This window comes from Mobula birostris, chromosome X, assembly GCF_030028105.1.
Source record: "Mobula birostris isolate sMobBir1 chromosome X, sMobBir1.hap1, whole genome shotgun sequence".
NCBI classification, from domain to species: domain Eukaryota; kingdom Metazoa; phylum Chordata; class Chondrichthyes; order Myliobatiformes; family Myliobatidae; genus Mobula; species Mobula birostris.
Genome location: NC_092402.1, coordinates 46,610,557 through 46,635,407, shown reverse-complemented (window position 1 = coordinate 46,635,407; position 24,851 = coordinate 46,610,557). Strand labels below are relative to the sequence as shown.

Below are 24,851 nucleotides of genomic sequence, written 5' to 3'. Positions count from 1 at the left end.
AACCACTGTGCTACCATGGTGCCCTAAATTAATTGTACAATTTTCTGTCCATTCTGTGCAGCAGCCTCTTTTATTCCATTACTTTTAGTCTTTCTGAGAGCCCTCTGAGTGGCAGCTTGTCCAATGTCTTTTGCAAATCCATATATACCATATCGACAATGTTGCCCTCATTGACCTTCTTTGTTACTACATTAATAAAATAAAAACCTCTATCAAATTAAAATTTTTTAAAAAGTGAAAATTTAACAGACTGGCTTTCTCTAATCAATTTAAACTTGTTTAAGTCTGTCTCTGATGATCCTCTGGAAACTTTGCCCAATGCTGAGATTAAACTGACTAGTCTGTAAATTACAACGTTTACCCAAACAACAATTTTTGAACAAGGATTTAACATTTGTAATTTTATTCTATGCTTCCCCCAGCAACCCAGGATTAGATCAGGCGATGCAGTTTTAAAGCAGCAGAACTTTCAAATACGTTCTCTTAAACAACTTTAGCCAACTTTCTTTGTGTCTCTAGCACCATTTTCTTTGTTGGGTTTTTCACACTTCAATCATACCCTATGTCTGCATGAGTAAATTTCCATTGTAGTCATTGAGTGGCCTCTTATAACCTCAATTTTGTTCTTAAAATACTTTAAGGTTCTCTTTTATGTTTGCTCTCACTTTGTTTCTTGCAGAACATAAAATAGCACAGGAACAGGCCTTTTAGCCTGTGATATGCCAAACAAATTAAAGTAATAATATATAATTAAACTAATTCTTACTGTCTGCACATGGTCCTAATCCCTACATTCACATGCCAATCTAAGAGCCTCTTAAAAGCTTTTATCATATCTGCCTCCACCACAACCCCTGGCAAAGCGTTCTAGGCGCCAATCACTTTCTGTATAGGGGTGGTGTCGGGGGGGGGGGGCGCGAGGAACTTGTCTTTTGAACCTTCCTCTTCTCACCTTAAATGCATGCCCTTTAGTATTGGACAATGCGAGCCTGGGAGAAAAAGATCCTATCTGGTTCCCCCATTGCAACCCCCAAAGCCTCTCCTTGCAGCACATACTCTCTAATCCAGGCAGCATCCAGATAAGCCTCTTCTGCACTTTCTCCAAATTTCCCCTGTGAGCTTTATGGCACACAAGAGAGTTGTTGTTCAATGGAACAATCTCTGCTTCAGGCCTGTGGTGGCACAGAGTGTAGTAGCATCCATGGCCTTAGGTGCTCTTGGTTGCCTGTTGTATATTTCCCAGCTGCTATGTTATTCATGACCCTCCAGAGTTATTATGTCCATCTTAAGGAATGGTGGCCAGAACAGTTCAGTGTTCCTGGTGAGGGATAGAACATAGAACGGTACATCACAATAAAGGACCTTCAGCCCATGATGTTGTGCCAACCTTTTAGCCCACTCTTAAGATCAATCTAAACCTTTCCTCTCATGTAGCCTCCATTTTTCTGTCAAGGATGATCAAGGTTTTATATTCCTTTGGTAGAACTTCAACTCTTTTGCAGGTTAGCCTTCTAGATAAAAAGTCCATTTCATTAGTTTTGTTGGTTACCTATCCCTGACTAGTGCTAATGAAGGGTCTCAGCCAGAAATATTGTTTATTCCCCTCAGTAAGTACAGCTTGACCTACTGAGTTCCTCTAGCATTTTGTGTGTGTGTGTTGCTTGGCTTTTTAATGATCTATGCACATGTTCTCCCACTGCTCCATTTGTTCACCATCTAATGGGTTAGCCACAAGGATTAGTCATTAGCTGTTCGAGCGTCAAAACCAAACAAAGTCACCAGCAACCTGTTTGGTAAACAGATCAGAAAATCCACCCGGTGTCTACAGATCACTAAGTTTATGCAAGTGAGACTTGGTGATTCATTTCTAGTAAGCCTCGGGCCATATAGATGAATCTTCCCCAGCACAGTTTCCCACCTTCTGTCAGCATACACCCCTGACATTGTTCAGTTCTCAGTCATAGAGCATAGATACAGGTCCTCTGGCGCAATGTGTCTATGCCAACCCAGCTAGTCTCAATTTCCTGTGTTCAGCCTATATTCTGCTAAGCCTTGCCCATTCATGTACCCATTCAAGTGCTTCTTAAGCTTTACTGCTCTCCGTGCCTCAACTACTATTTCTGGCAGCTCATTCCATATAGCATTCTCAATGTGAACAAGTTACCCGTCAGATCCCTTTTCAATCTTTCCACTCTCGCCCAAAGTCTCTGCCCTCCAGTTTTGGACTCACCGACCCTGGAGAAAAGACTGTTACCTTGTGCTTTATCTATGCCCCTCGTAATCTGAAACATTTCTGTAAAGTCGCCCCTCATTCTCCTGCCTTCCTCCATGAGTAAGCTCGTCCACAAGTGGCCGCATATGTGAGCAGCTGGACTGTGAGAGGGAGCAGAGAAAGCAGGTCCTTACCCATTCCAACCACAAACATTTTCCAAAAGCTGGGAATAGACAAGGATTATTGAGTTCCCTTCGCCAAAGGAGTGGCTGTTCAGTAGATGTTTTGCTGTGATCACCACCTTCTGTGGAGTTAGTTCAACGCATTGGTATTGCGTCAGGAACCCTCAACTTTCCATAATAGGGTAGCACACGTTCCCATGAGTACATCAGTACTATCGCTGACAGTAACCTTGGTAATCCTGGGTAATCCTTGGTTAATTGCTGAGTTGGATCCATGGAATGTCAAATTAGAGTCATCCTCTCTAACCTGAACCTCCCTCGTCTTTTACTGCGCTAAGTACCAATGTCGCTGTGGCTGCCGCACTCCATGTTCCCTGGATGCTGGTCTGCTGCACTAATGCAGGATGCTCGAGACAAGCTGGGGATTTGGATTCCATGCCTCCCGTTTGAGGATGCTCCTGTTTCCAAGGGTGGGGAGCTAGAAGCTCAGAATAAGAAAGGAGCCAATTGGGGTCAGAAGACAAAAGAAACTGCAGGTGCTGGATGCTTTGGGCTGTGACCTGAAACTTTGACATATACTTCTTGATGCTGCTTGACTCAGAGTTCTTCCAGCATTGTGTATCTTTTTTCTTTTTTTTGGGACATGGCTGAGTTTTTTAGGCTGAAATTCAATTCCCTTAGAACAGGAGTTTCCAACCTGGGGTCCATGGACACTTAGGTTAATGGTAGGGGTCCATAGGATAGAAGAGGTGTCTTAGAAAGTAGTAAGGGAATAATATCACCAACAGTTCCCACTTGCAGTCTCTGTCCCCTGTAAGTAAGTGCCTTTGTGTCATATGGAAAGGAGGAAAGTTTGGGTTTAACTATAACCTCTCCACTCCTTCCCCCGCTCCCATCTCCTAGAATTCTGGTAGAGTAGCCAGGTACCAAAGGAAAACAACACACCCAAAGCACAGATTTCACCAGAGTTGGTGCCTTCCGGATAGAAAGACAGTTACGGGATAGGTGATTAGATTTCTGGAAACTGCTATAATCCAACATGGATCAATGAGCAGAGGACTCGACTCTTAATTTTGTAGTGAGGCTTAACCAATTAAATACTGTTTCTGGTACAGTCGTTAAGAACTTTGGTGTTCAAATGTTACATCATATTGAGTACACCATAAGACATAGCAGAGTTAGGCCATTCAGCCCATTGAGTCTGCTTCGCTTTCCATCATGGCTGATTTATTATCCCTCTGAACCGCATTCTGCTGCCTTCCCCCCATAACCTTTGACACCCTGACTAATCAAGAACCTATCAACCTCCACTTTAAATCTATCCAGTGACAGGGCCTCCACAGCCATCTGTGGCAATGAATTCCACAGATTTACCACCATCTGGCTAAAGAAGTTCCTCCTCAGTAGATACCATCAGTATTTCTTGTATCTTAGCAACAACTTTCATTGATATTTACATTTAACAGTAAATATTCTCTTATCTGATATTCTTAAGCTGAGTTATGGCCAGCTTGCCTTTTTAGGTGTGAGTGCTGTTGTCCTTAACAGTGTACTACGTACTGTGCAAGTGAGTCCGAGAAGGCTGAAAACTCTAACAAGGGTTACCTGGAACTGAAGAAGCAGAAGGTTCTCAAGGTCACAGTTGACTGGGCAGAGAAATGCAAGGATCTACTTCTCGAAGATGAAACAGCCGTAAAATTGCTTAAGGTAGGTGGCTACCTCAATTAGTTATAAGACTTAAGGTCTAGGAACAGAATCAGGCTATTTGGCCCATCGAGTCTGCTCTGGTATTTGATCATGGCTGATTAATTATCCCTCTCATCCCCATTCTCCTGCCTCTACTCTGCGCTCTAGATTAGTACAGTAACAAGCACTTCCGGCCTAACAAGGCCCTGCTATTCAGTTACACCTGTGTGCCCAATTAACATGTACATCAAAACATACTGTGAAATGTGTCACCTGTGTCAACGGCCATCACAGTCTGAGAAAGAACTGGGGGTTGCCCCACACCCCTGGTGCTAACGCAGCCAGCCCCAACCCACACACTCCTGGAATGGCCTTCTCCCCATAACCTTTGTTACCCTCACTAATTAAACAACATATTAACCTCCGCTTTAAATACACTCAATGACTTGGCCTTCACAGCAGTCCGTGGCAATGAATTCCACAGGTTCACTAGCCTCTGGCAAAAGAAATTCTTCCTCATCTGTTCTGAAGGGACATCCTTCTACTGTATTCTGAGGCTGTGCCCTCTGGTTCAAGACTCCCCCCACGACAGGAAACGTCCTCTGCACGTCCATTCTATTAAGGCCTTTCATAAAATATGAATTTTGTATCTCAATGTCTGTGAAAGTCTTTGAAAGAAAATGATGTGAATATTTATGGTCCATGTCTGCAGGGAGAAACCGAGATAATGATATCATCTCTCAGAAATGATGTACACTAATTCTGTGAAAGCAACAGCCCATATTTTAGTTTGAATGAGAGATCTGTGTGGAGGGTGGGTTTGGGACTGGTGAGTTTGAGGACGTGAAATCCAGATGCTTGCATTGCAGAATTTGAATTGTGACGCTCTCAGGCCAATGAGAGAAACCACGGCAATGGTCGAGGGATGGGCGATGAGAAAGAAGTCGGTCTCAAAATGGGGACGAGGCCTGATCATATGCCAATGCTTTTATTGCAGTGGTTATGGAAATGTCCCTTTGGGTGAACAAATAGTGCTGCAACAACATTTACCTCAAACGTTCATGTCTGTATATCGGCTGGCTTGTTTCCCAGTCACCTGTGCTTCACCATGGATTGACTTGACGTGAAGTCAGTCAACTACATTATAATATTTAAATGACCAGCTGCATTCTGTGAGCGGATTGGCCACTCAACACACTTGCATTAAAACAGAGGCAAATAGCCTTACCTACCGAGTTCCTCCAGCATTTTGTGTGTGTCGCTCTGCAAACAGTTCTGAATCAGCTTTGGTTCCAGTTCCAAACTTTCTACACTTTGACCCCTAATGCAACCGCAAGCTCCCATTTTTGAGAGTTAATATCCAGATCAATGTAGTTTATTTCCTCATCTTGATTACATTTTTATTACCACTTTACTAGAGGAGCCATGTGTCTTTGTAAATAGTAAGAATTCTGTTACAAGTATCATAAATGATGCAAACGCAAATGGCTTTGGGACCATCTCCACTGTTTGCACACTCTGATCTATGGCCTGTTCCCAGCGGCACACACTGAGACAAATATCAGGTGCTGCTGGAAGTTCACAAACTCAGTGAAAGATGCACTTTGATCTGCCTGAAACTTGTTGGTCATCCAGCACAACAAGATGTTTGTAGGGGAATGCTGCTGACTGGCACATTCCAGGCTGCAGGAGGACGCAGCAAGATGTGTGCTGAGGCCAACACAAAAACCCTGATGGGGAAAGACTGCAGTCTCAGGCCCTGCCACAAGTCCACAATGTGAAGCTAAGCCCTCTGTAAAAATCCAACCATACACTTGAAGTGTGTATCACCTAGAGGCTGCATGTGTGCAATGGTGCTTTGTATATTTTATGTGCTGCTTGTGTATATTTCTTTATGAGTAAACTTTACTTTTGAAGTTCAAAAGAAAATTCTATGAGTTTGCAGAAGACTGGCATTGGCTGTGATGGTGTCCCTGCCACTATCACTTGCTGCCAAGACTTAAAACTGTAAAGTGGTACCTTGGAGACTGCACAAATATATGGGAAACATCCCAGCAATCCACAATGTCAGGCAATAGAGGGAAAAGGACACTGGGAAAAAAATCTCAAAAAGAATAATCCGAAATAAAAATAGAAAGTGTCCAAAATACATGTATCATCCTCTGTAATTTCTGACACTTTCAACATGATGACAACACCAAGCACGTCTTCCTCGCCCTTCCCTTTTCAGCATTCTGAAAGCCTGTTCCGTTCATAGCTTTCTGGTTCACTGTTCTATCTGCACCGGCACTTGCCCCACTTCTCATACAAGCACTTTCCCATGTAGCTGCTGGAGGTACAACATCTGCCCTTCCCATCATCCTGGTATCTTTGAAAGAAACAAAGTTATTGATGCACAAGAGATTCTGCAGTTGCTGGAGGAGCTCAGCAGGTCAGGCAGCACCTATGGAGGGGAATAAATAGTACCTTCACCCACCCTGTACCAAGTCTTTACAAGAAGCAGGGTGGGTGAAGGTACTGTTAAAATACCCGTGGGGATCTGAGGCCAATAATGTTGCTAATCAATCCCCTGAGATAGAGATAGAAAATTTGAGGAAATAAATGAATTGGGCAAGGACCATTTGAAAGTGGGAGTTAGGAGGATATTGGCAGCAATGACAATGAAGCCTCTGAGGACTGTATGAGAGCAGGAAGCTGAACCAACAGTCATCAAGGCACCGGGAATAGAGATGAATCATAAAACAATGCATTGAGTACAGGAGTTGGGATGTTATGTTGAAGTTGTACAAGACGTTAGTGAGGGCCAGTTTGGAGTATTGTGTGCAGTTCTGGTCACCTACCTACAGAAAAGATATCAATAAGATTGAAGGGTACAGAGAAAATTTACAAGGATGTTGCCGAGACTTGAGTTGTAAGGAAAGGTTGGATAGGTTAGTACTTTGTTCCCTAGAATGTAGGATAATGAGGGGAGATTTGATAGAGGTATACAAATTTATGAGTGCTATAGATGGGGTAAATGCAAGTAGGCTTTTTCCATCATGTGTGGGTGAAACTAGAACTAAAGGTCAGGGGTTAAGGGTGAAAGTTGAAATGTTTAAGAGGAACATGAGGAGGAACTACTTCACTCAGAGTGGTGATAGTGTTGTGGTGTTCTATGACTCTGAGGGAGATGGCCAAAGGACTGAAACATGGATTGTTCCACATATCATTCAGGAAGACCCATTCTTTTTCCTATGAGTACACCTTTGACATGGAGCAAATGGTGGATTAAGCCATATGTGAGAACTAATTTGGTCATGAAAGCAGGATGGTGGGTGATAATAGCAGAAGAAAGATCACTTTATTTGGCTCCCCCTCCCACTTTCAAATCTCTTATTAGCTCTTCCTTCAGTTAGTCCTGACGAAGGGTCTCGGCCTGAAACGTCGACTGTACCTCTTCCTAGAGATGCTGCCTGGCCTGCTGCATTCACCAGCAACTTTGATGTGTGTTGCTTTATTTGGCTGATTTATTGCCTGGAAATTCAGTCACAAAACACGTTCTTTCCCAGTTTAAGTGGCTGTGGTTTGATTTTCCTCAGATGAATCACAGTCAGTACTACTTTCAGCTTATTTCATGCCAATAGTTTATCTGAGCACTTTAGTGTGTGCTTTCCCCCTTGCATATCTGAGGTGATTCACACACTCTTCTCCACGTTGTGCTCCTCCTGAAGTACGACACTGATTGGAATCAATTTCTCTAACTTCCCGTAATTTCTCCCTCCTTCTCCCATCTCTTTTTCCATTTCCCATTCTGGCTCCCCTCTTGCACTTTCTCTTCTTCTCATCTGCCTATCACCTCCTTCTGGTGCCTCTCCTCCTTTCCTTGCTCTCATCAGATTCCTCCTCCTCCTCCAACCCTTTACCTTTTCCTCCAATCTCCTACCTGTTTCTTACTTCATTCTCCCCCTCCCCCTCATCTGGTTTCTCCTATAACCTAGTTTGTACACCTTCCCTTCCCTTCCCCCACGTTTTATTCTGACTTCTTCCCCCTTCCTTTCCAGTCCTGATGAAGGGTTTTGGCCTGAAAAGTTGACTGCTTATTTCTCTCCATTGATGCTGCCTGATCTGCTGAGTTTTCCAGCACTTTGTGTGTGTTAATTTGGATTTCCAGCACCGGCAGAATCTCTTGTTTATGACACTGATTGGAAGACCCATTTGGTTCAAGACTAACCTCACTTGACGCTGTTTGCTCCTTGCTTTTTTCACCTGAATTAACCCCCTTCCCTCACTGGCCTAAGCCCTAACCTTCCATTCTTACTCATGTCCTCAATAATACTCCCAACAATTTCCCTGTTCTGGTTTCATAGAACGTAGAAATCTACACATTACAGGACCTTCGGCCCACAAAGTTGTGCCAACCATGTCTCTTATAGGACCCTATTTTATCCGCCTCCACCACTGTTGCTGGCAGTGCATTCCATGCACCCACCACTCTCTGTGTGAAAAACTGACCTCTGACACCTCATCCCAACCTTGCCTCCCTTTCCTAGAAATGCAATGGATTCCCCAGTCTGCCCACCTTCTCAAGTACTCCATTCTAAAGTACCCCAGTAGATTACATCTGCTGTATTGTGATTTATTGAGTTGAATTTTAATAGGCCGTAAGCGATCGGAGCAGAATTCCACAGATTCACCATCCTCATCTCTGTTCTAAAGGGATGTCTTTGTATTCTGAGGTTATACCCTCTGGTCCTAGACTTCCCCACCATACATTACAACCAATAGCATACATTTGAAATGTAGTCTTTGTTGTAATAAAGGGAATTCAGCAGCCAAGTTGCATTCAGCAAACTCCCACAAACAACAGTTTGCTAATAATCCTGGATAAATGCCACTGGAAGATCTATTCTTGGAGCCACCTCCTTCAAATCGGTGGGTTCGTGCAAATCACGCTCAACTATAGTCCTCTAACATGTCTGTCATTCCGGGAACAGATAACGATGGTTACCTCCTAATCTAACACCTCAGAGTTGTCCCTTCAAATATTCACCACCCTCTGGTTGAAGAAATTACCCCTCATCTCTGTTCTAAAGGGATTCCATGTATTCTGAGGCTGTGCCCTCTGATCCCAGACTCCCCCTCTTTAGGAAATATCCTCTCCCCGTCCATGCTATCTAGATCTTTCAACATTCGATAGGTTTCTATGAGATCCCCATCATTCTTCTGACCTCTAGTGAGTACAGGCCCAGAGCTGTAAAACACTTCACCTATGTTAACCCTTTCATTCCCAAGGATCTTGTGAACATGCTTTTGACCAATGCCAGCACACCTTTCTTGGATAAGGGGCCAAAACTGCTCAGAATACTTCAAAAGCAGTCTGACCACGGCCTTGTAAAGCCCCAGCATTACAGCCTTGCTTTTGTATTCTAACCTTCTGGATATAAATGCTAACATTACATTTGCCTTCCTTACTTTATGACTTGTATGTAATTAGCACATTCTTTGGTAATGCAATCAGTGACTGGATTGTGCTGAAACTATTTTATCATATTATAAAGATTGACCTGTTCCCTTAAGTCCACAATTCTAACTGCAGTTAGGTAAACCAAGACTTGGGTCATCCCGAGTTCATTTGCCTGTTTTGAGTGAACTTTGAAATGTGACTGTTTAATGTTCAGGAGTATCAAGTATTATTGTTGAGAATTGGCTCTAATAAATTCAGGCGTAGAGTTCTATAGTTCTGGTTCACCAAGCTAAAAGGGGTCCTGAAACAGGAGTAGAAGTTAAAACAAAAACCTAGAGATACCCTGTTCAGATATGCAACGTCCATTCTACTGACAATTTTGCCATTGCTGCCTCCTGCTGAGGATGTGGTCTGTGAGCAAGCTGCAGGTGGTGGGGAGAAAGGTTCCATCTTCTGTTTCCAAATACAGCGAATATTGAAAGACCGAGATGTAGTGGATGCAGAGCTGATGTTTCCAAAAATGGGGAAGTCTAGGACCAGAGGGAACAGCACCAGGATACAACGAAAATCCTCCAGAACAGAAATGAGGAGGAATTTCTGTAACGAGAGGGTGGTGAATCTATGGAATTCATTGCCACAGGTGGTTGTGGAGTCCGAATCGTTGGGTGTAATTAAAGTTGAAGTTGATAAGTCATTGATTAGTAAGGGCTTCAAAGGTTATGGGGAGAAGACAGAATAATGGGGTTGAGAGGGAAAACAAATCAGCCATGATTCAATGTCGGGGCAGACTCAATGGGCCGAAAGGTCTAATTATGCTTCTATGTCATATGTTATACAGCAAAGGAAAACGGCTTTCAGCCCAACTCTTCCAATCTGACCAGGTTAGCTAAATAAGCTAATCTTCAATTAATTGGGGCTATTTTGAAACTTCTTAATTTTAACTGTATATAAAAGCATTGGAAGCTTTGTAAATTTGAAACATAAATATACATTGAAAAAAGAAAAATATAGAAAAGGCTTAAGACTTTTGAATATAAGTTGGGAATCCCCTTCCTATCAGTGATCCCATTAAATGGAGCCATGTTGCTGGTCAGTTCCAGATGGTGTAATGTTGAGGGGCCAGATGCAAAGTGCATCCACGTTCAGCTCAGCAACCTCTGGTGGGCCCAGGTGCAGAGTGAGGATTGAGATATGGCAGCATTGACTTCCAGCATGTTTCCTGCTCTGCACTGGAGTGTGAGACACAGAGGTCTGGTGTGTGCCCTACATCCTATTAGGAGCTGTCATCTAGCTGCCAACAGGGTTCAGCCATAATCACAGACCCGTAATCTCAGGGAAGCAAGCACCAGTTTGAGCATTGAACTGACTGAGTGATCCTACTGCTGAATTTAATAACTTGCATTTATATGGTACATGCTCTCCAAGTACAGCGGTATCTGAGAACAGTGAGGGGAAAAGACAGAAATTACTGAATGAAGTTTGAGCGCCACCAAGGCCATTTTTTAAAGAAAATATATTTATTCATTTACGGGATGTGGGCATCGCCAGCTAAGGCAGCATTCAGCACCTTTAAGAAGGTGGTGAACCACTGCAGTCCCTGAGGTGTAGGGACACCCACAGTGCTGTCAAGGAGGGAATTCCATGATTTTGACGCAGCAACAATGAAGGAACGGCAATATAAGGAGGGGAGGAGAAGATGGCAGCGCGACGCAGTGTGCGCGGCCGCTCCGAAATGATATCGTATTTGTTAAGTAGGTACCGTGCACAATCCTGATTTGATGGAGACAGACGTGAGAAGCATGGAGGAACATCTGGAGAAACTTCTGAAATGCCTGCTTCGCTGCCGCTGCTACTGTGCGATTGAGAATCTCCGGAGGGGAAGGCCCCAAATCCTTGGCTTTGCCTATTGTCAGGGCCAGGGTCGAAGCGCTCAGCAGAGATGGTGCTTGGTGTCGGAGGGCTGGTTGGAGGATCGAAGTTTTCGGACGGACTGGAGTTGTCTGTAGTCGGGTGTTTCCAGGGTGCTGCGTTGGCAAGTTTGCGGCGCTAGAAGCTCATGGCAGGGAGAGTTTCTTCCTTCTACCGTCTGCGTGAGATGATGGGACTTTCGAGAGACTGAGTCTTTTTTTTTACCGTGCCCATGGTCTGTTCTTTATCAAATTACGGTATTGCTTTGCACTGTTGTAACTATATGTTATAATTATGTGGATTTTGTCAGTTTTTTTTAGTTTTGGTTTGTCTTGTGTTTCTGTGATACTATTCTGGATCATTGTATCATTTCTTAATGCATGCATTACTAAATGACAATAAAAGAGGACTGCATGTCCTCATAATCTAATCTAATCTAATGTTTCCAAGTCGAGATGGTGAGCAACTTGGAGGGGGATTTCCAAGTGGTGGTGTTCCCAGGTATCTGCTGATCTCATCATTCTGGATGGTAGTGGTCGTGGGTCTGGAAGGTGCTGCCTTAGGAACTTCGTTGTGTTGTTGCAGTGCATCTTGTAGATAGTACACACTGCTGCCACTGCTCATCAATGGTGGAGGGATTGGATGCTTGTGGAAGGGGTACCAGTCAAGTGGGCTGCCTTGTACTGGATGGTGTCAAGCTTCTCGAGTGTCGATGGAGCTGCGCTCATCCAGGTGAGTGATGAGTATTCCATTACACTTCTGACCTGAGCCTTGTCGGTGGCGGACGGGCTTTGGGGAGTCAGGAGGTGAGTTAAATGCCGCAGGATTCCTAGCTTTTGACCTGCTCTGGTAGCCATGGTGTTTATATGGCTAGACCAGTTCAGTTTCCTGTCAGTGGTAACCCCCAGGATGTTGATAGTAGGGAATTCAGTGATGGTGATGCACTGAATATCAAGGGACGATGGTTAGAGCCTCTCTTGTTGGAGATGGTATTGCCTGGCACTTTGATGCCTCAAATGTTGCTTGCCACTTGTCAGCCCAAGCCTGGATATTGCCCAGGTCCTGCTGCATTTAGGCATAAACTGCTTCACTACCTGAGGAGTCACAAATGGTGCAGAACATTTGTGCAGTCATCTGCAAACATCCCCACTTCTTAGATCTGATCAGAACTAAGGGTTAATGACTGAAAGTTGAGCGTATGATCATATGAGAGGGACACAAGTAAATTCTTACTATCATACTCCCTCTCCCTCTTTTTTCTCTTTTCTCTCCTCTTTTATCTCACCCCCCCCATGTACACAAACTTTCTCTCTCGTCTTTCAAACACAAACGCATGGTTACACTCACATTCACACATTCTCTCCATTTTTTCACACACATTTTTCTCTTTTTCCTTTTCACAGACACGCGTACACCTTTTCTCACATTTCAAAAACACACATATTCTCTTACACGCTCGAGCACGTGCTTACACACATACTTTCTATCCCCTTTTACATGCACATTTTTCGCTCTTTCTTTCCTTTTCACAGACATACACCTTTCTTACTTCACAGACACACACGTTCTCTGTTCTCTCTCACAAACAGACACACAACCAACAATGGGGAGAGCTGAGCACAAGGAAGAACAAAAGAATGAGATGTGTGAGTTGAACTATCTGCTAGTGGAGCTCACTGTGACTGGGTGGAAGAATCCGGAAAGCAGGCAGCGACCTTGGAGTTGTGGATCAGGAACTGCAGTGACTAATGGCTGTAAACAGAGATCACTTTCCTTGGAGAATCTGGCACACACTGTAGTGATGTTCTGGAAGAAGCAAATGAATATGGCCAAACTGTTGCACTACATACAGTACCTTTGTTGTCTGTAGTTTGTGTTATCAGGACCACACAGACCTCAGGATGTTCAGAACTTTCCTGTTAACACATCTCCCACAAACATCCGGTTTAAAATGACGCTGGTGACATACGGTGACGACTTGCTGGCAGCAAGCAAAACTACTAGCTACTTTATTAATCACACTTTATCAGGTAAATGATCACTGCAATCAATGACCCATAAGTTACCTTTCAGAGTTGAGCTTTTGAGTAGACTGTACGAGCTGGCATTTTTGCAGTGTGAACTGAAGTTTCAGGTAAAGGGCAGTTGCGATATGACGTGTATGGGCTGAATCGAGGCAGCAGGGCCTGGCCCTGAGAGTGAGGAATGAGCCACTGCTGGACCAGACTTGAAGATGATTCAAAGTGGCAGATCAGAGTTGAGGCAGCGAGGCCCGGGCTCGAGAGTGAAGAACAAGCCGATGTTTGACTGATTTAAGCACCGGGCCAGATTGGAAAGTTCAGATATGGGCCGAATCGAGGAGTTGGGTCCTGGGCCCAAGAGCATATCGAAGCAGCAGGGTCTGGGTTTGAGAGCGAGGAACAACCCACTGTTTGGTCAACCTTAAGCCAGATTGAAAAGGTCAGGGTGTCAGAGCCAGAGGAGATGGATGGGCTGGTGTTCAGCTCACTGCTCGGCAAGGTTTACTCATCATTGCACTGAACTGAGGCTGTGGCCTGCAACTAACGGGCTCCTGGATCGGCTGTGACTGGCTTCGTGGCTGTGGACTCACTTTCGTGAACTTCAGTTCTGAATATTATTTGCTTACTTTTGTTATCTACACATTTATTTTCCTGCACATTGGGTGTTTCACGGCCTTTTTTAAAAATGGGTTCTATTGGGTTTCTTTGTTTTATGGCTGCCTGTAAGAAGACAAATCTCAAGGTTGTGTATAGTATACATTGATAATAAAAGTACTTTGAACTTTGAACATCTTCCTGCGCTACCAGTAACTGGTGGGGTCAGTTTCGCAAGACCTTCAGCTAATTTGTATTACACAGACCTGGCCCGAAGGGAAATGGCCTGGCTCTCGCTACTTTGAGAAAGCACAGTTGGCCAGTTGTTGCTGAGTTTGAAATGTGACGGGCTTTCGGCTGCACAGCTGCCCCCTCCGTGATCCACGTGCTGCTGCTCTATGCGTGGCCGCTGGCCATGTGGTCTGATGGGATTAACAGCAGCCGCTGTCAGCCAAAGAGACAGGAAAACACAGTGTCTTCCATACTCGCACAGCTCACTCTACACCTCCAAACAATTCACAAGTCAAAAATATTGCCTACCCAGCAATATGTTTAAGTAAAGACATGGGCCAACCAAGCGAAATGTGTAGTTAAACCAGGGCACTATGTTCAACCATTCAGATTCCTCTGCAAGATGCAATGATATTATAGAAAACAGAGTCCCCACCTGGTGAAAGAATCTCAGTGAACCTATCAAATATTGAAAGACCATAAGGCATAAAACTGGCCAATGAGTTTGCTCTGCCATTCTATCATGGCTGATTTATTTTCCCTCTCAACCCCATTCTCCTGCATTCACCCTGTAACCTTTATCACCCTTACAAACCAAAGGTTACGAGGAGAAGGCAGGAGAATGGGGTTGGGGTGGATAATAAACTAGCCATGATTGAATGGCGGAGCAGACTCGATGGGCCGAATGACCTAATTCTGCTCCTGTGACTTATGGTCTAATGGAAAGATACTTGCAGCCAGCAAATCTATCCTGTCAGTCTCTTGAACACGTGCAGGCTGTACATAGTGAGGTGTTCATAGCCTGGGGAGGATCTGCAAATAAATATCTCTGTACTTATTCATTTATTTATTTTTCTGTGTATTTATTTAAATCAAATAGGACCTGAATACTATTGCCAGAAAGGACCTGCAACTCTATCCAAGTCTGAATGACGAGATCTCGAGACTTCAGCACATGGTGGAAACAGTGGAATACAGGTCAGGAGTGAAACTGTACATGTAGAAAGAAAGTGAGGAATCAAACATGGCAGAAATGCAAAGCTGCTTCTGTTATGTATGTGCGAGCAAGAACAAATTAAACTTTTTCAATGAATCATTTTAGCCATGGAATGCGCTGGGCAACCTGCAGTGCAGGAGCGATGAACCGGGCCCGCTGACATAAAAACATGCGCATTCGAAAGCCTGCGCAAAAAGAGTGCATCTCCCGCACGTAGGAGGCCCAATCGATTCACCACGCAATCAATCGCCTGCATACGCATTTGCCACATTCTCGCAATTGATCCGATACGGTTCAACTTCAGAGAGGAATATAGGATAATTGAAATGAAGGAATAGTGCATATTCCTTGATAGATATTTTTCTTCTTTGTCGTCGTTGTCTTCACCACCTTCTGTCCCTCAGGATGAGGAGGAGTTGCTTTGGCTCCATTCTGCAATGGCTACTGAGGCCAGACTGGTAGATTCTGACACAACTGAGGCAGGAGGTCCTTTGTAGGACAAGTATATAGGTATTTTGTGGAAAGGTGTGCTTACACAGAGCCTCTGTGTCCTCCTTTCCCACTTTGGATCAGGAGTTGGCAGGGATGTTACATTTTAATCTTATCCATTTTCCCAGGATTGGAGTCTATGGGGTGATGGCTGTGGTGTGCTAGAGTGCATCAGAATCAGGCTTATTCTCACTAACGTGTCATGAAATTATTTGCTTTGCTGCAGCAGTACAGTGCAATACATTAAAAATGACTATGTTACGATAAGAAATATATAATAAATACTGCAAAATAGTGACGTAGTGCTCATGGTTTCAACAATAGTTCAGAAATTTGATGGCAAAGCAGAAGGAGCTGTTCCGAAATCATTGAATGTGCAACAAATTCATTTAAACCATAAAACATAGGAGCAGAATTAGGCCATTTGGCCCATCGAGTCTACTCTGCCATTCAGTCGTGGCTGATTTATTATCCCTCTCAACCCCATTCTCCTGCCTTCTCCCTGTAACCTTAGATGCCCCGACTAATCAAGAACCTATCAACCTTTGCTTTAAGTATACGTAATAACTTGACCTCCACATATGTCTATGTCAACAAATTCCACAGGTTCATTACCCGCTGGCTAAAGAACTAATTTACTGGAGAAACTTAAAACATTCTCTTATCTCACAGCTGGAGCCACTGACATGCAGAAACAGCTCGTTCTTGCTGGTTAAACTCATCTCATCAAAAGGAGTTTGCTCTTTCAATGTGCCCTTCCGGAAGAAGGTTCATCCTCTGTTCTTTGAGACAGTCATCTCTGGCTCATTTTGTTCCACTAAAGGTCTTGCAAGACCCTTGCTGGACCCTTGGTGGTGAAATCTGTCGCATGTATGCAGACTGGGGCAAAATCTTCTGCACTCTGATGGACGGCATAGCTCAAAGTAGCTTGAATCAATTCCCATTGAAATGCAATCTCAAATTCTGGCGCTGTCATTGTTGGTGGTGATTTTTGCATCCAAGCCTCTGTGTTACTTGCCAAGTGACAATTAGCACACCGCCCATAACGTCCATAATCAGAGAGTTTCAAAGAAGTCAATTTAGCCCATCAAGTCTATGCTGATTCGCCATCCTCCTCTTTCCCCATAGCCCTGAAAATGAATTTGCGGTAACGTCAGTGTATTTCCCTTTGAAGGACCTGATTGGCAGTTTCTCTCACACCATCAGGAAGTAAATTCTAGGTCACAACTGCTCTCCTTGTCCTCACTTCTCCATTAAGTCTTCGGGACGGAATTTAAAAATTTAAAAATTGTGCCCCTGGCCTTTGAACTATTTGTTAGTGGAACAGGTTCTGTCTATTTACCCTTTCGAAGTTCAAAAGTTCAAAATACGTTCATTATCAAAGTATATACAATCCTGAGATTCGTCTCCTTACAGGCAGCTACAAAACAAAGAAACCCAATAGAACCCATTTTTTTTAAAAAAATGATGACAGTCAAACACTCAGTATGCAGAGAGGGGGAAAAAACAAATAGTACAGATAATAAAAGTAAGCAAATAACATTTAGAACTGAAGTTCAGGAAAGCGAGCCCACGGCTACAAAGCCAGTCATCTCTGTAGCCGGTCCAGGAGCCCATCATTTGCAGGCCACGGTCTCAGTTCAGAGCAGAGAAAAGTAAACCTCTCAGAGTGGCAAGCTGAACCGGCCTGTCCCGACACCCTGACATTTTTAACCTGGCCTGGCACTTAAGTCGTCCAAACCTTGGGTCATTCGTTGCTCTCGAACCCGGGCTCTGCTGCTTTATGCTCTAGGGCCCGGGTCCCACCGCATCAATGCAGCCTGCACCCAAACTTTCCAATTTGGCCTGGCGCTCAAATCGAGCAAACCTCGGGTCCCTCCTCGCTCTTGGGCCTGGGCTCCGCCTTGCCTCGCTCGCCTCTCCTTGGTTCTGCCGCTTCAAATCGCCACCAAGTCCGCTCCAGCAATGGCCATGCATTACCTCATTCCCCGCGCTCGTGCCCGGAAGAAATCCTCCTGGATTCAGGCCGTACACACCACGCTGCAATGGTACTGCACCTTCGAAACTTCAGTTCACACCATTCAAAAGCTCAAGTCGAAAGGGAAGTTTCAGTCTATTGATTATGGTGATTGTTTACCGGGAATAAGTGTGATTAATAAAGCAGTTAGTAATTTTCTTAGTTTTGTTTGCTGCCGGCAAGTAGTCGCTGAGCTTCACCAGAATCATTCTAGACTACCTATGAGATGGTGTAACTCTTAAGTCACTCCACAGCATTCTTTGCTCCATGGAAATCAACTCCCTTGTCATAGAATCTGAGCACTAAAGCACACAAACAGGCACCTCTCCCATTTACTCCGTGCAGAACTATTATTCAGCCTAGTCGCATCATCCTGTACCACAGCCCTTCGTAATGGAGTCAGAGAGCACTAAGCCTGTGTCTGAAACTCCTCATCACAGGAATCATTCTTGTAAATTCTTTCAAACAAGATCACTGCCCACTCTTCCAAAGGATTAACAGTGCGAATATTCCTGAAAATATTTGTTGGTCTTCAGCTTCCTCTATTACTCCCAATTATGGGAGATCCACATGGCATATTATTTAAGTCAGTGGTCCCCAACCTCCGGGCCGCGGACCAATACCGGGCCGTGAAGCATGCAGGGGTGTAGCGGTAGCCAGGATGCACCCAGCACATCTTTAAGAAAAAAGCCGAGATAAACAAGCTAATTAATTAGGTGCCACCCGGCACATAAATGTCAGCCCAGCTTGTTTATTTCTTGTTTATTTTGGCTTTTTTCTTAAAGATGTGCTGGGTGCATCCCGGCTACCACTGCACCCCTGCATGCTTCGCGGCCCGGTACCGGTCCATAGCCTGGAGGTTGGGGACCACTGATTTAAGTGGTGTTTCATAATCAGATTGTGTTTTTTGTAAAATCCCTGCCTACAGTCAATGTATAAATAACCTCTGGCATTGTTGAAGTGGTAAACTTCATATCACTATTGAATATTAACAACCTAATGTGGGTGTTCATGAAGTGCTTAACTAGTCTTCTTTGTTATCATGGAGTGTGAAGTTGCTTATAATATGATACCTCCAGATGGCTATGGATCAAGAGGTGTGACCTATGGACCAATGCCGCTGGGAGACAAGCCAGGGCCTGATCAACCCTGGCTGGGTCACCTGGGCGAGAGTGTCTGATGTTGAAAGACCCGAAACACCCGATGACCCCAGGTTACATCACTGATGATGTGTCCCAGCGCATCCTAGGATGTATCTCAGCATGATACAGGTCTAACACTAACACTATTTATTCACCTCTCACAGGCCTCCTGAGGACTGCAGCTGTTTGAGAAAGAAACAGGTAAATCCTCCCCTTGCTTCAAAAATTCCCTTTCAGCACGAAGAAACTTGTACGAACTAATGATGAATTGAGGAGACCAAGTAATCAAACGGTGGGGATTGTGTGGAAGTCTGGCCTTGACTGAAAACTTTCAGACCTCCTTTGCTCAATAGCTTACATGAAATAAATGTGGCTGTATGGATTGGTCCCAATGCAAGACTTCAACCCAATATGTCTCTGCACAGATGCCTCTCACTGAGTTCCTCCACGTTCCAGCAATTGCGCTCCCTTGTGTCTGGTGGTTTGGGGAGTCTAGGTTATGTTTAATTTTTATTTTCCTTAGCGATACAGCACGGCAACGGGCCCTTCTAGGCCAACAAGCCTGCAGTCAAACTCCTTACAGAGAGTAGTTCAATTGAGCTTGGGTGGCTTTTCCACACCATATGAACAACACGTAGTGTCATTGTAGCTCAACACTTTCACTTGAGTTTATTGATTGGGTGGCAATGGTTATCAGGGTGATTTTGATGACGTTTGCTCTGTTTCATTGGGTTAGAAAAGAACTCGGTGGTACATGAAGCCATTGTACAAGTTAGCAGAGATTTGGAGTTCCATTTCAGAGAGCCCATGAAAAGAGACATCATGAGAAAATAAGCATCTTGTGCCAGGAATGAATTAATGTGAGGGAGTGTTGTCCATGTTCTTTCTCATATAGAGGGTGTCTGAAATGGAAATAATTACACTCAGTGGCCACTTTATTAGGTAATTTGCTTGTTAATGCAAATATTTAATCAGCCAACCACATGGCAGCAACTTGTACATAAAAGCATGCAGACGTGGTTAAGAGGTTCAGTTGTTCAAACCAAATATCAGTGTGGGGAAGAAATGTGATCTAAGTGACGTTGACCATGGAATGAATATTTGTGTCAGATGGGGTGGTTTGAGTATCTCTGAAACTGCTGATTTCCTGGATTTTCATGCACAGTAGTCTCTAGAGTTGACATAGAATGGTGCGAAGAACAAAAGACATCCAGCGAGAAGCAGTTCTGTGTGCCAAAACACCTCGTTAATGAGAGGGGTCAGAGGAGAATGGCCAGACTGGTTCAAGCTGACAGAAGGTGACAGTAACTCAGTTAACCATGTGCTACAAGAGTGGTGTGCAGAAGAACATCTCTGAATGCACAACATGATGAACCTTGAAGTGGATGGGCTACAGCAGCAGAAGACCACCGACATACACTCAGTGGCCACTCTAGTAAATACAGGAGGTACCTAATAAAGTGGCCACAAAGTGTATATTTTTCACTGCCAACAATCCCACCTGCTTGTCCAAAATTATACTTCTAATGTGAGTAATGGCATTTGGTGAAATAAGGCAAGAGAATGAGGTAGGATACTAGTAGGTGTGGAACGGTAGGAGATCTTTGAGAGTACATTCACCTTTCCTTAAAGATACTGGGATAGGTTAATAAGGTGGTTAAAAAAAAAACATGCTCTTCTTTATTAGCTGGGTCACAGAGTATAAAAACTAGAAGATTATACACGAGTCAGACAACGGTGGAGGGGGGGCATTGTGTACATTTCTGCCCACCATGTTCTAGGTCACCTTGAGATTGCACTGGAGAGGGTGCAGTGGAGATTTAACAGATGTTGCCTAGTCTTAAAATAAAATTTAAAAATTACCTTTATTTGTCACATGTATATCGAAACATTGAGTGGGGGAAAGATTGCATAAGCTAGGGGTGCCTTTGGAGCTGAAGAGGCTGAGAGGAAATGGGATTGATATGTATAACATAATGAAGGGCCTGAATAGAGTAAATGGTAAGGACCTATTTTTCTTGACAGAGGTCAACAAGCAGGAAGTGTAGAACTAAATTAATTAGCATAATGTTTGGTGGGGATTTCTTCACTGACTGAAAGGCTGGTAGAGGCAGAAACTCTCACCACGTTTAGAAAGTGCCTGGATGAATCTCAGGGTTGTATAGGGTGACATATACATACTTTGTCAATAAATTTACTTTGAACTTTATATGTGCACTTGAAGAGCAGTGATCTGCAGGGCCACAGTTCTGCTGGAAAGTAGGATTATTTTTACCACCAGAGACAATAGGCTGAATGGTCTCCATCTGTGTCAGAAAATTTATTTTCATTTGTGGGATTCAGAGGCCAGAAAAGAATGAAAATGGTTTGCGAGCAAGGTCTCGCCAACAGGGGAACTAGCCTTGAAGGATCAGACACCCTTTCAGCTGTGAGTTCCGTATCGTGATGAAAACGGGGCTTTCCTTGACAGCACAGGAACAGTCCCTTTTGCCCACAATACAAAGATGCTGGCTGTTACCCTCCACAACCTAAGTTTGTCCAGCCTCTCCTTGTAGCTCATGCCCTCTAATACAGGCAGCATCCTGGTAAACGTGTTTAAAGTTCATTTATTGTCGAAGTATATATACTATACACAACCTTGAGATTTATCTCCCTACAGGCAGCCACAAAACAAAGAAACCCAATAGAACCCATTTTTTTTTAAAAAGGGGACCGTCAAACACCCAGTGTGCAGAGATGAAAAAAAAGAAATTATGCAAACAATAAAAGTAAGGAAATCGCATTCAGAACTGAAGGTCATGAAAGTGAAGCAGTGTGCAGACACGAAGCGAGGCACCACTGCATCTGATCCAGGAGCAGGCAGCAGCCTCAGTTCAGCAGAGGAACCGGTAAACGTCATGGAGCAGCGAGCTGAACCAGCCCATCCCTCGCCTCTGGCCTCAACGTCCTGACTTATTCAATCTAGCTCGGTGCTTAAATTGTTCAAGCAGCGAGTCGTTCCTCATTCTCAGACCCTGGCTCTGCCACTTTGATGCTCTCTCAGGCCTGAACTCTGCTGCCTTGATATGGCCAGTACTCGAACTTTCCGATCCGGTCCAGCGTTCAAATCGATTGAACCTCGAGTCTTTCCTCGCGCTCGCGCCTGAGCACAGGCTCTACCTTGACTCTGCCTCACCTCAGTTCCGCTGCATCGAATCCACCTCCAAGTCCACTCCAGCAATGGCTGTACATTGGCTCCTTCCTGGCTCTCTGGCCTGGACGCTGCTGCCTTAACTTGGCTTGTACCCGCCACGCTGCAACCATCCTGCACCTTCGAGACTTAAGTTCACACCGCAAAAATGCCAGGTTGTACAGGTGGTTCAAAAGCTTAATTTCAAAAAGAAAGTTAAAAGCTATTGATTACGGTGATCATTTTTGCACCCTCTCCAAAACCTCAACATCCTTCCCTCAACGGAGAAACCAGATCTGAATGCAGTCCTCCAGATGTAACCTAACTACAGTTTTGATAAAGTTGCAATATAACTTCCTGACTCCAGAACTAATTTTTGCTCAGCTAATAAAGGCATGCAGGCATATGCTTTTTTATGGCTACTTTGACTTTTCCCACAGCTATCTTGACTATACCTCTTCCCACCCTGTCTCCTGTAAAAATGCTCAGTTCCTTTGTCTCTTCTGCATCTATTCCCAGGGAGAGGCTGTCCTTTCCAGGACATCAAAGGTCTCCTCCTCGTTCAAAGAATGGGATTTCCCTTCCTCCACCATAAATGCTGCACTCACCCACATCTCCATCATTTTCCGAACACCATATCTTCCCGTCACTTTACCAGGAATAGAGTTCCTCTCGTCCTCGCCTACCACCCCGTGAGTCTCTACATCCAGCACATTGTTCTCTGCAACTTCTACCGTCTTGAGCTGGATCCTACCACTAACTACATCTTTATCTCCCTTCACTCTCAGCTTTCAAGAAGGGATCACTCCCTCCATGATTCTATTGTCCATTTGACCCTCCCCACTAATCTCCCTCCTGGCATTTACCCCTGCAAGTGACAGAAACGCTACACCTGCCCATTCACCTCCCTCACATCCATTCAGGGCCTCAAACAGCCCTTCCAGGTGAGGCAACACTTCACAAGTGAATCTGTTCGAGTTGTCTATTGTATCTGGTGCTCCCGATACAGCCTCCTGTACATTGGTGAGACCCGATGTGAGTTGGGGGGAACCACTTTGTCGAGCACCTCTGCTCCATCTGCCAAAAGTATAATTTTCTGTTGGGCAATCATTTTCATTCCTACCCATTCCTGTTCTGACATGTTGGTCCATGGTCGCCTCTTCTGCTTATCACCTCCCCCTGGTGTCCCTCCTTCTTCCCTTTCTCCCTTGGTCCACTCTCCTCTCCTTTCAGATTCCTCCTTCTCCGGCCCTTTACCTTATCCACCACTTGGCTTCACCTGTCACCTACTAGCTATCCTCTTTCACCACTTCCCCCACCATTTTTCCTGGCGCCTTCCCCCTTTCTTTCCAGCCCCGATGAGGGGTCTCAGCCCAAAGTATTGAGTATTTATTTACCACCGTAGATGCTGCCTGACCTGCTGAGTTCCTCCACCATTTTTGTGTGTGTTGCTCTGGATTTCAGCATCTGCAGAATCTTTAACCACCCTATAAAACTGCATAGCCACTTTCAAGGAGCTGTGGACTTGGACACCAAGGTCCCTCTGTACATCAACTCTGTTAAGGGTCTTACTAATAGATAAATAATAAATGAATGAATAAATAAAATTGTGTACTGTACTGTCTTTTTCATTTAGTTGTGTTATTCCGGATGGGAAGGACTAGGAGATGCAAGAGATTGCAGATGCTGGAACCTTAAGATATTAAACAAACCCCTAGAGGAACTCAGCAAGTCAGTCAGGGCTTGTGGAGGGAACTGGACAGTTGACGTTTGGGTTGAGATTCTTCATCTAGTTTTTGTTTAAAATCTATTACATTGTCAGATTTAATTAAGGCTTGGGTGAATGAATTTCTCCAATTTTCCAGGAACCAAGAACATAGGCCCTTTCTCCATAACGTGCCCACCACTGATGTAAAATTCAGATTAACTTATTTATCCCATGTACATTGAAACGTACAGAGAAATGTGTTGTTTACATTAACAACCAACACACCCAAGTGTGGGCTGGGGGCAGCCCACAAGTGTTGTCACACATTCCGGTATATAATTCCCAAGGTTATCCCTACTACCTTTCTTGAAGGAAGGGATAACATTTGCCACCCTCCAGTGTTCTGATACCATTCCTGTGGCCAGTGAGTTGGGAAATTGGGAAAAATCCCAGTGGGAAATCTGTCCCTTTGGTTGAAAATATAAATGCTCTGATGTTCTTTCTCTTGACAGGTCAAGCCTTTGTTCCGTCACTTCAGTCGCACGGATATCTGCCTGCAGCAGAGGGAACCTCTGCGTGGGACGGATGAGAGTAAGTGTCCACCAGAGGCTCGTGTGCGTGTGTGTGGGGAAAGGGGCTTGTTTTGCTGAACATTGTGGGCACACTGGAGTAAGTCGGCACCGGAATGTGTGGTGACACTTGAGGGCTCAGTTTGCAGCACAGCCTTGGGTTGTGCTGGTTGTTAAAGACAAATGACGCATTTCACTGTGTGTTTCGATGCACGTGACTGATAAGTGAACCTGAGTCAGTAGTTCTTCCTTGGTGCTGCATGTGAGACCACGCCTGAGCTGAGCCAAGCACGTTTCTATCCATGTGGGAGATGAACTAAGCAGACATCACTGAGTTTATGGGTGTCACTCCCTGAATCCCTGATTTATGGGTGTTCCCTGCCACTGAACACACATCCATAATGGACCGGTTCTCACCGGACTGCAGGCAAATAAGGCTTGGTTAGGTAGTGAGTCAGGAATGTAGGAACAATGGGTGTGCCA

General features: G+C 44.4%; 1 protein-coding gene across 1 annotated transcript in view; it reads left to right on the top strand.

Annotated features, from left to right (window-relative positions):
- The window catches only part of rapgefl1 (Rap guanine nucleotide exchange factor (GEF)-like 1), an 83,573-nt gene that overhangs the window by 25,673 nt on the left and 33,049 nt on the right, over positions 1 to 24,851 (top strand). Inside the window, exons 3-6 of the mRNA XM_072248865.1 lie at positions 3,951 to 4,101; positions 15,158 to 15,255; positions 19,087 to 19,123; positions 24,312 to 24,390. Of these exons, the coding sequence (XP_072104966.1) occupies positions 3,951 to 4,101; positions 15,158 to 15,255; positions 19,087 to 19,123; positions 24,312 to 24,390 (365 nt within the window). The remainder of the gene's footprint in view (positions 1 to 3,950; positions 4,102 to 15,157; positions 15,256 to 19,086; positions 19,124 to 24,311; positions 24,391 to 24,851) is intronic.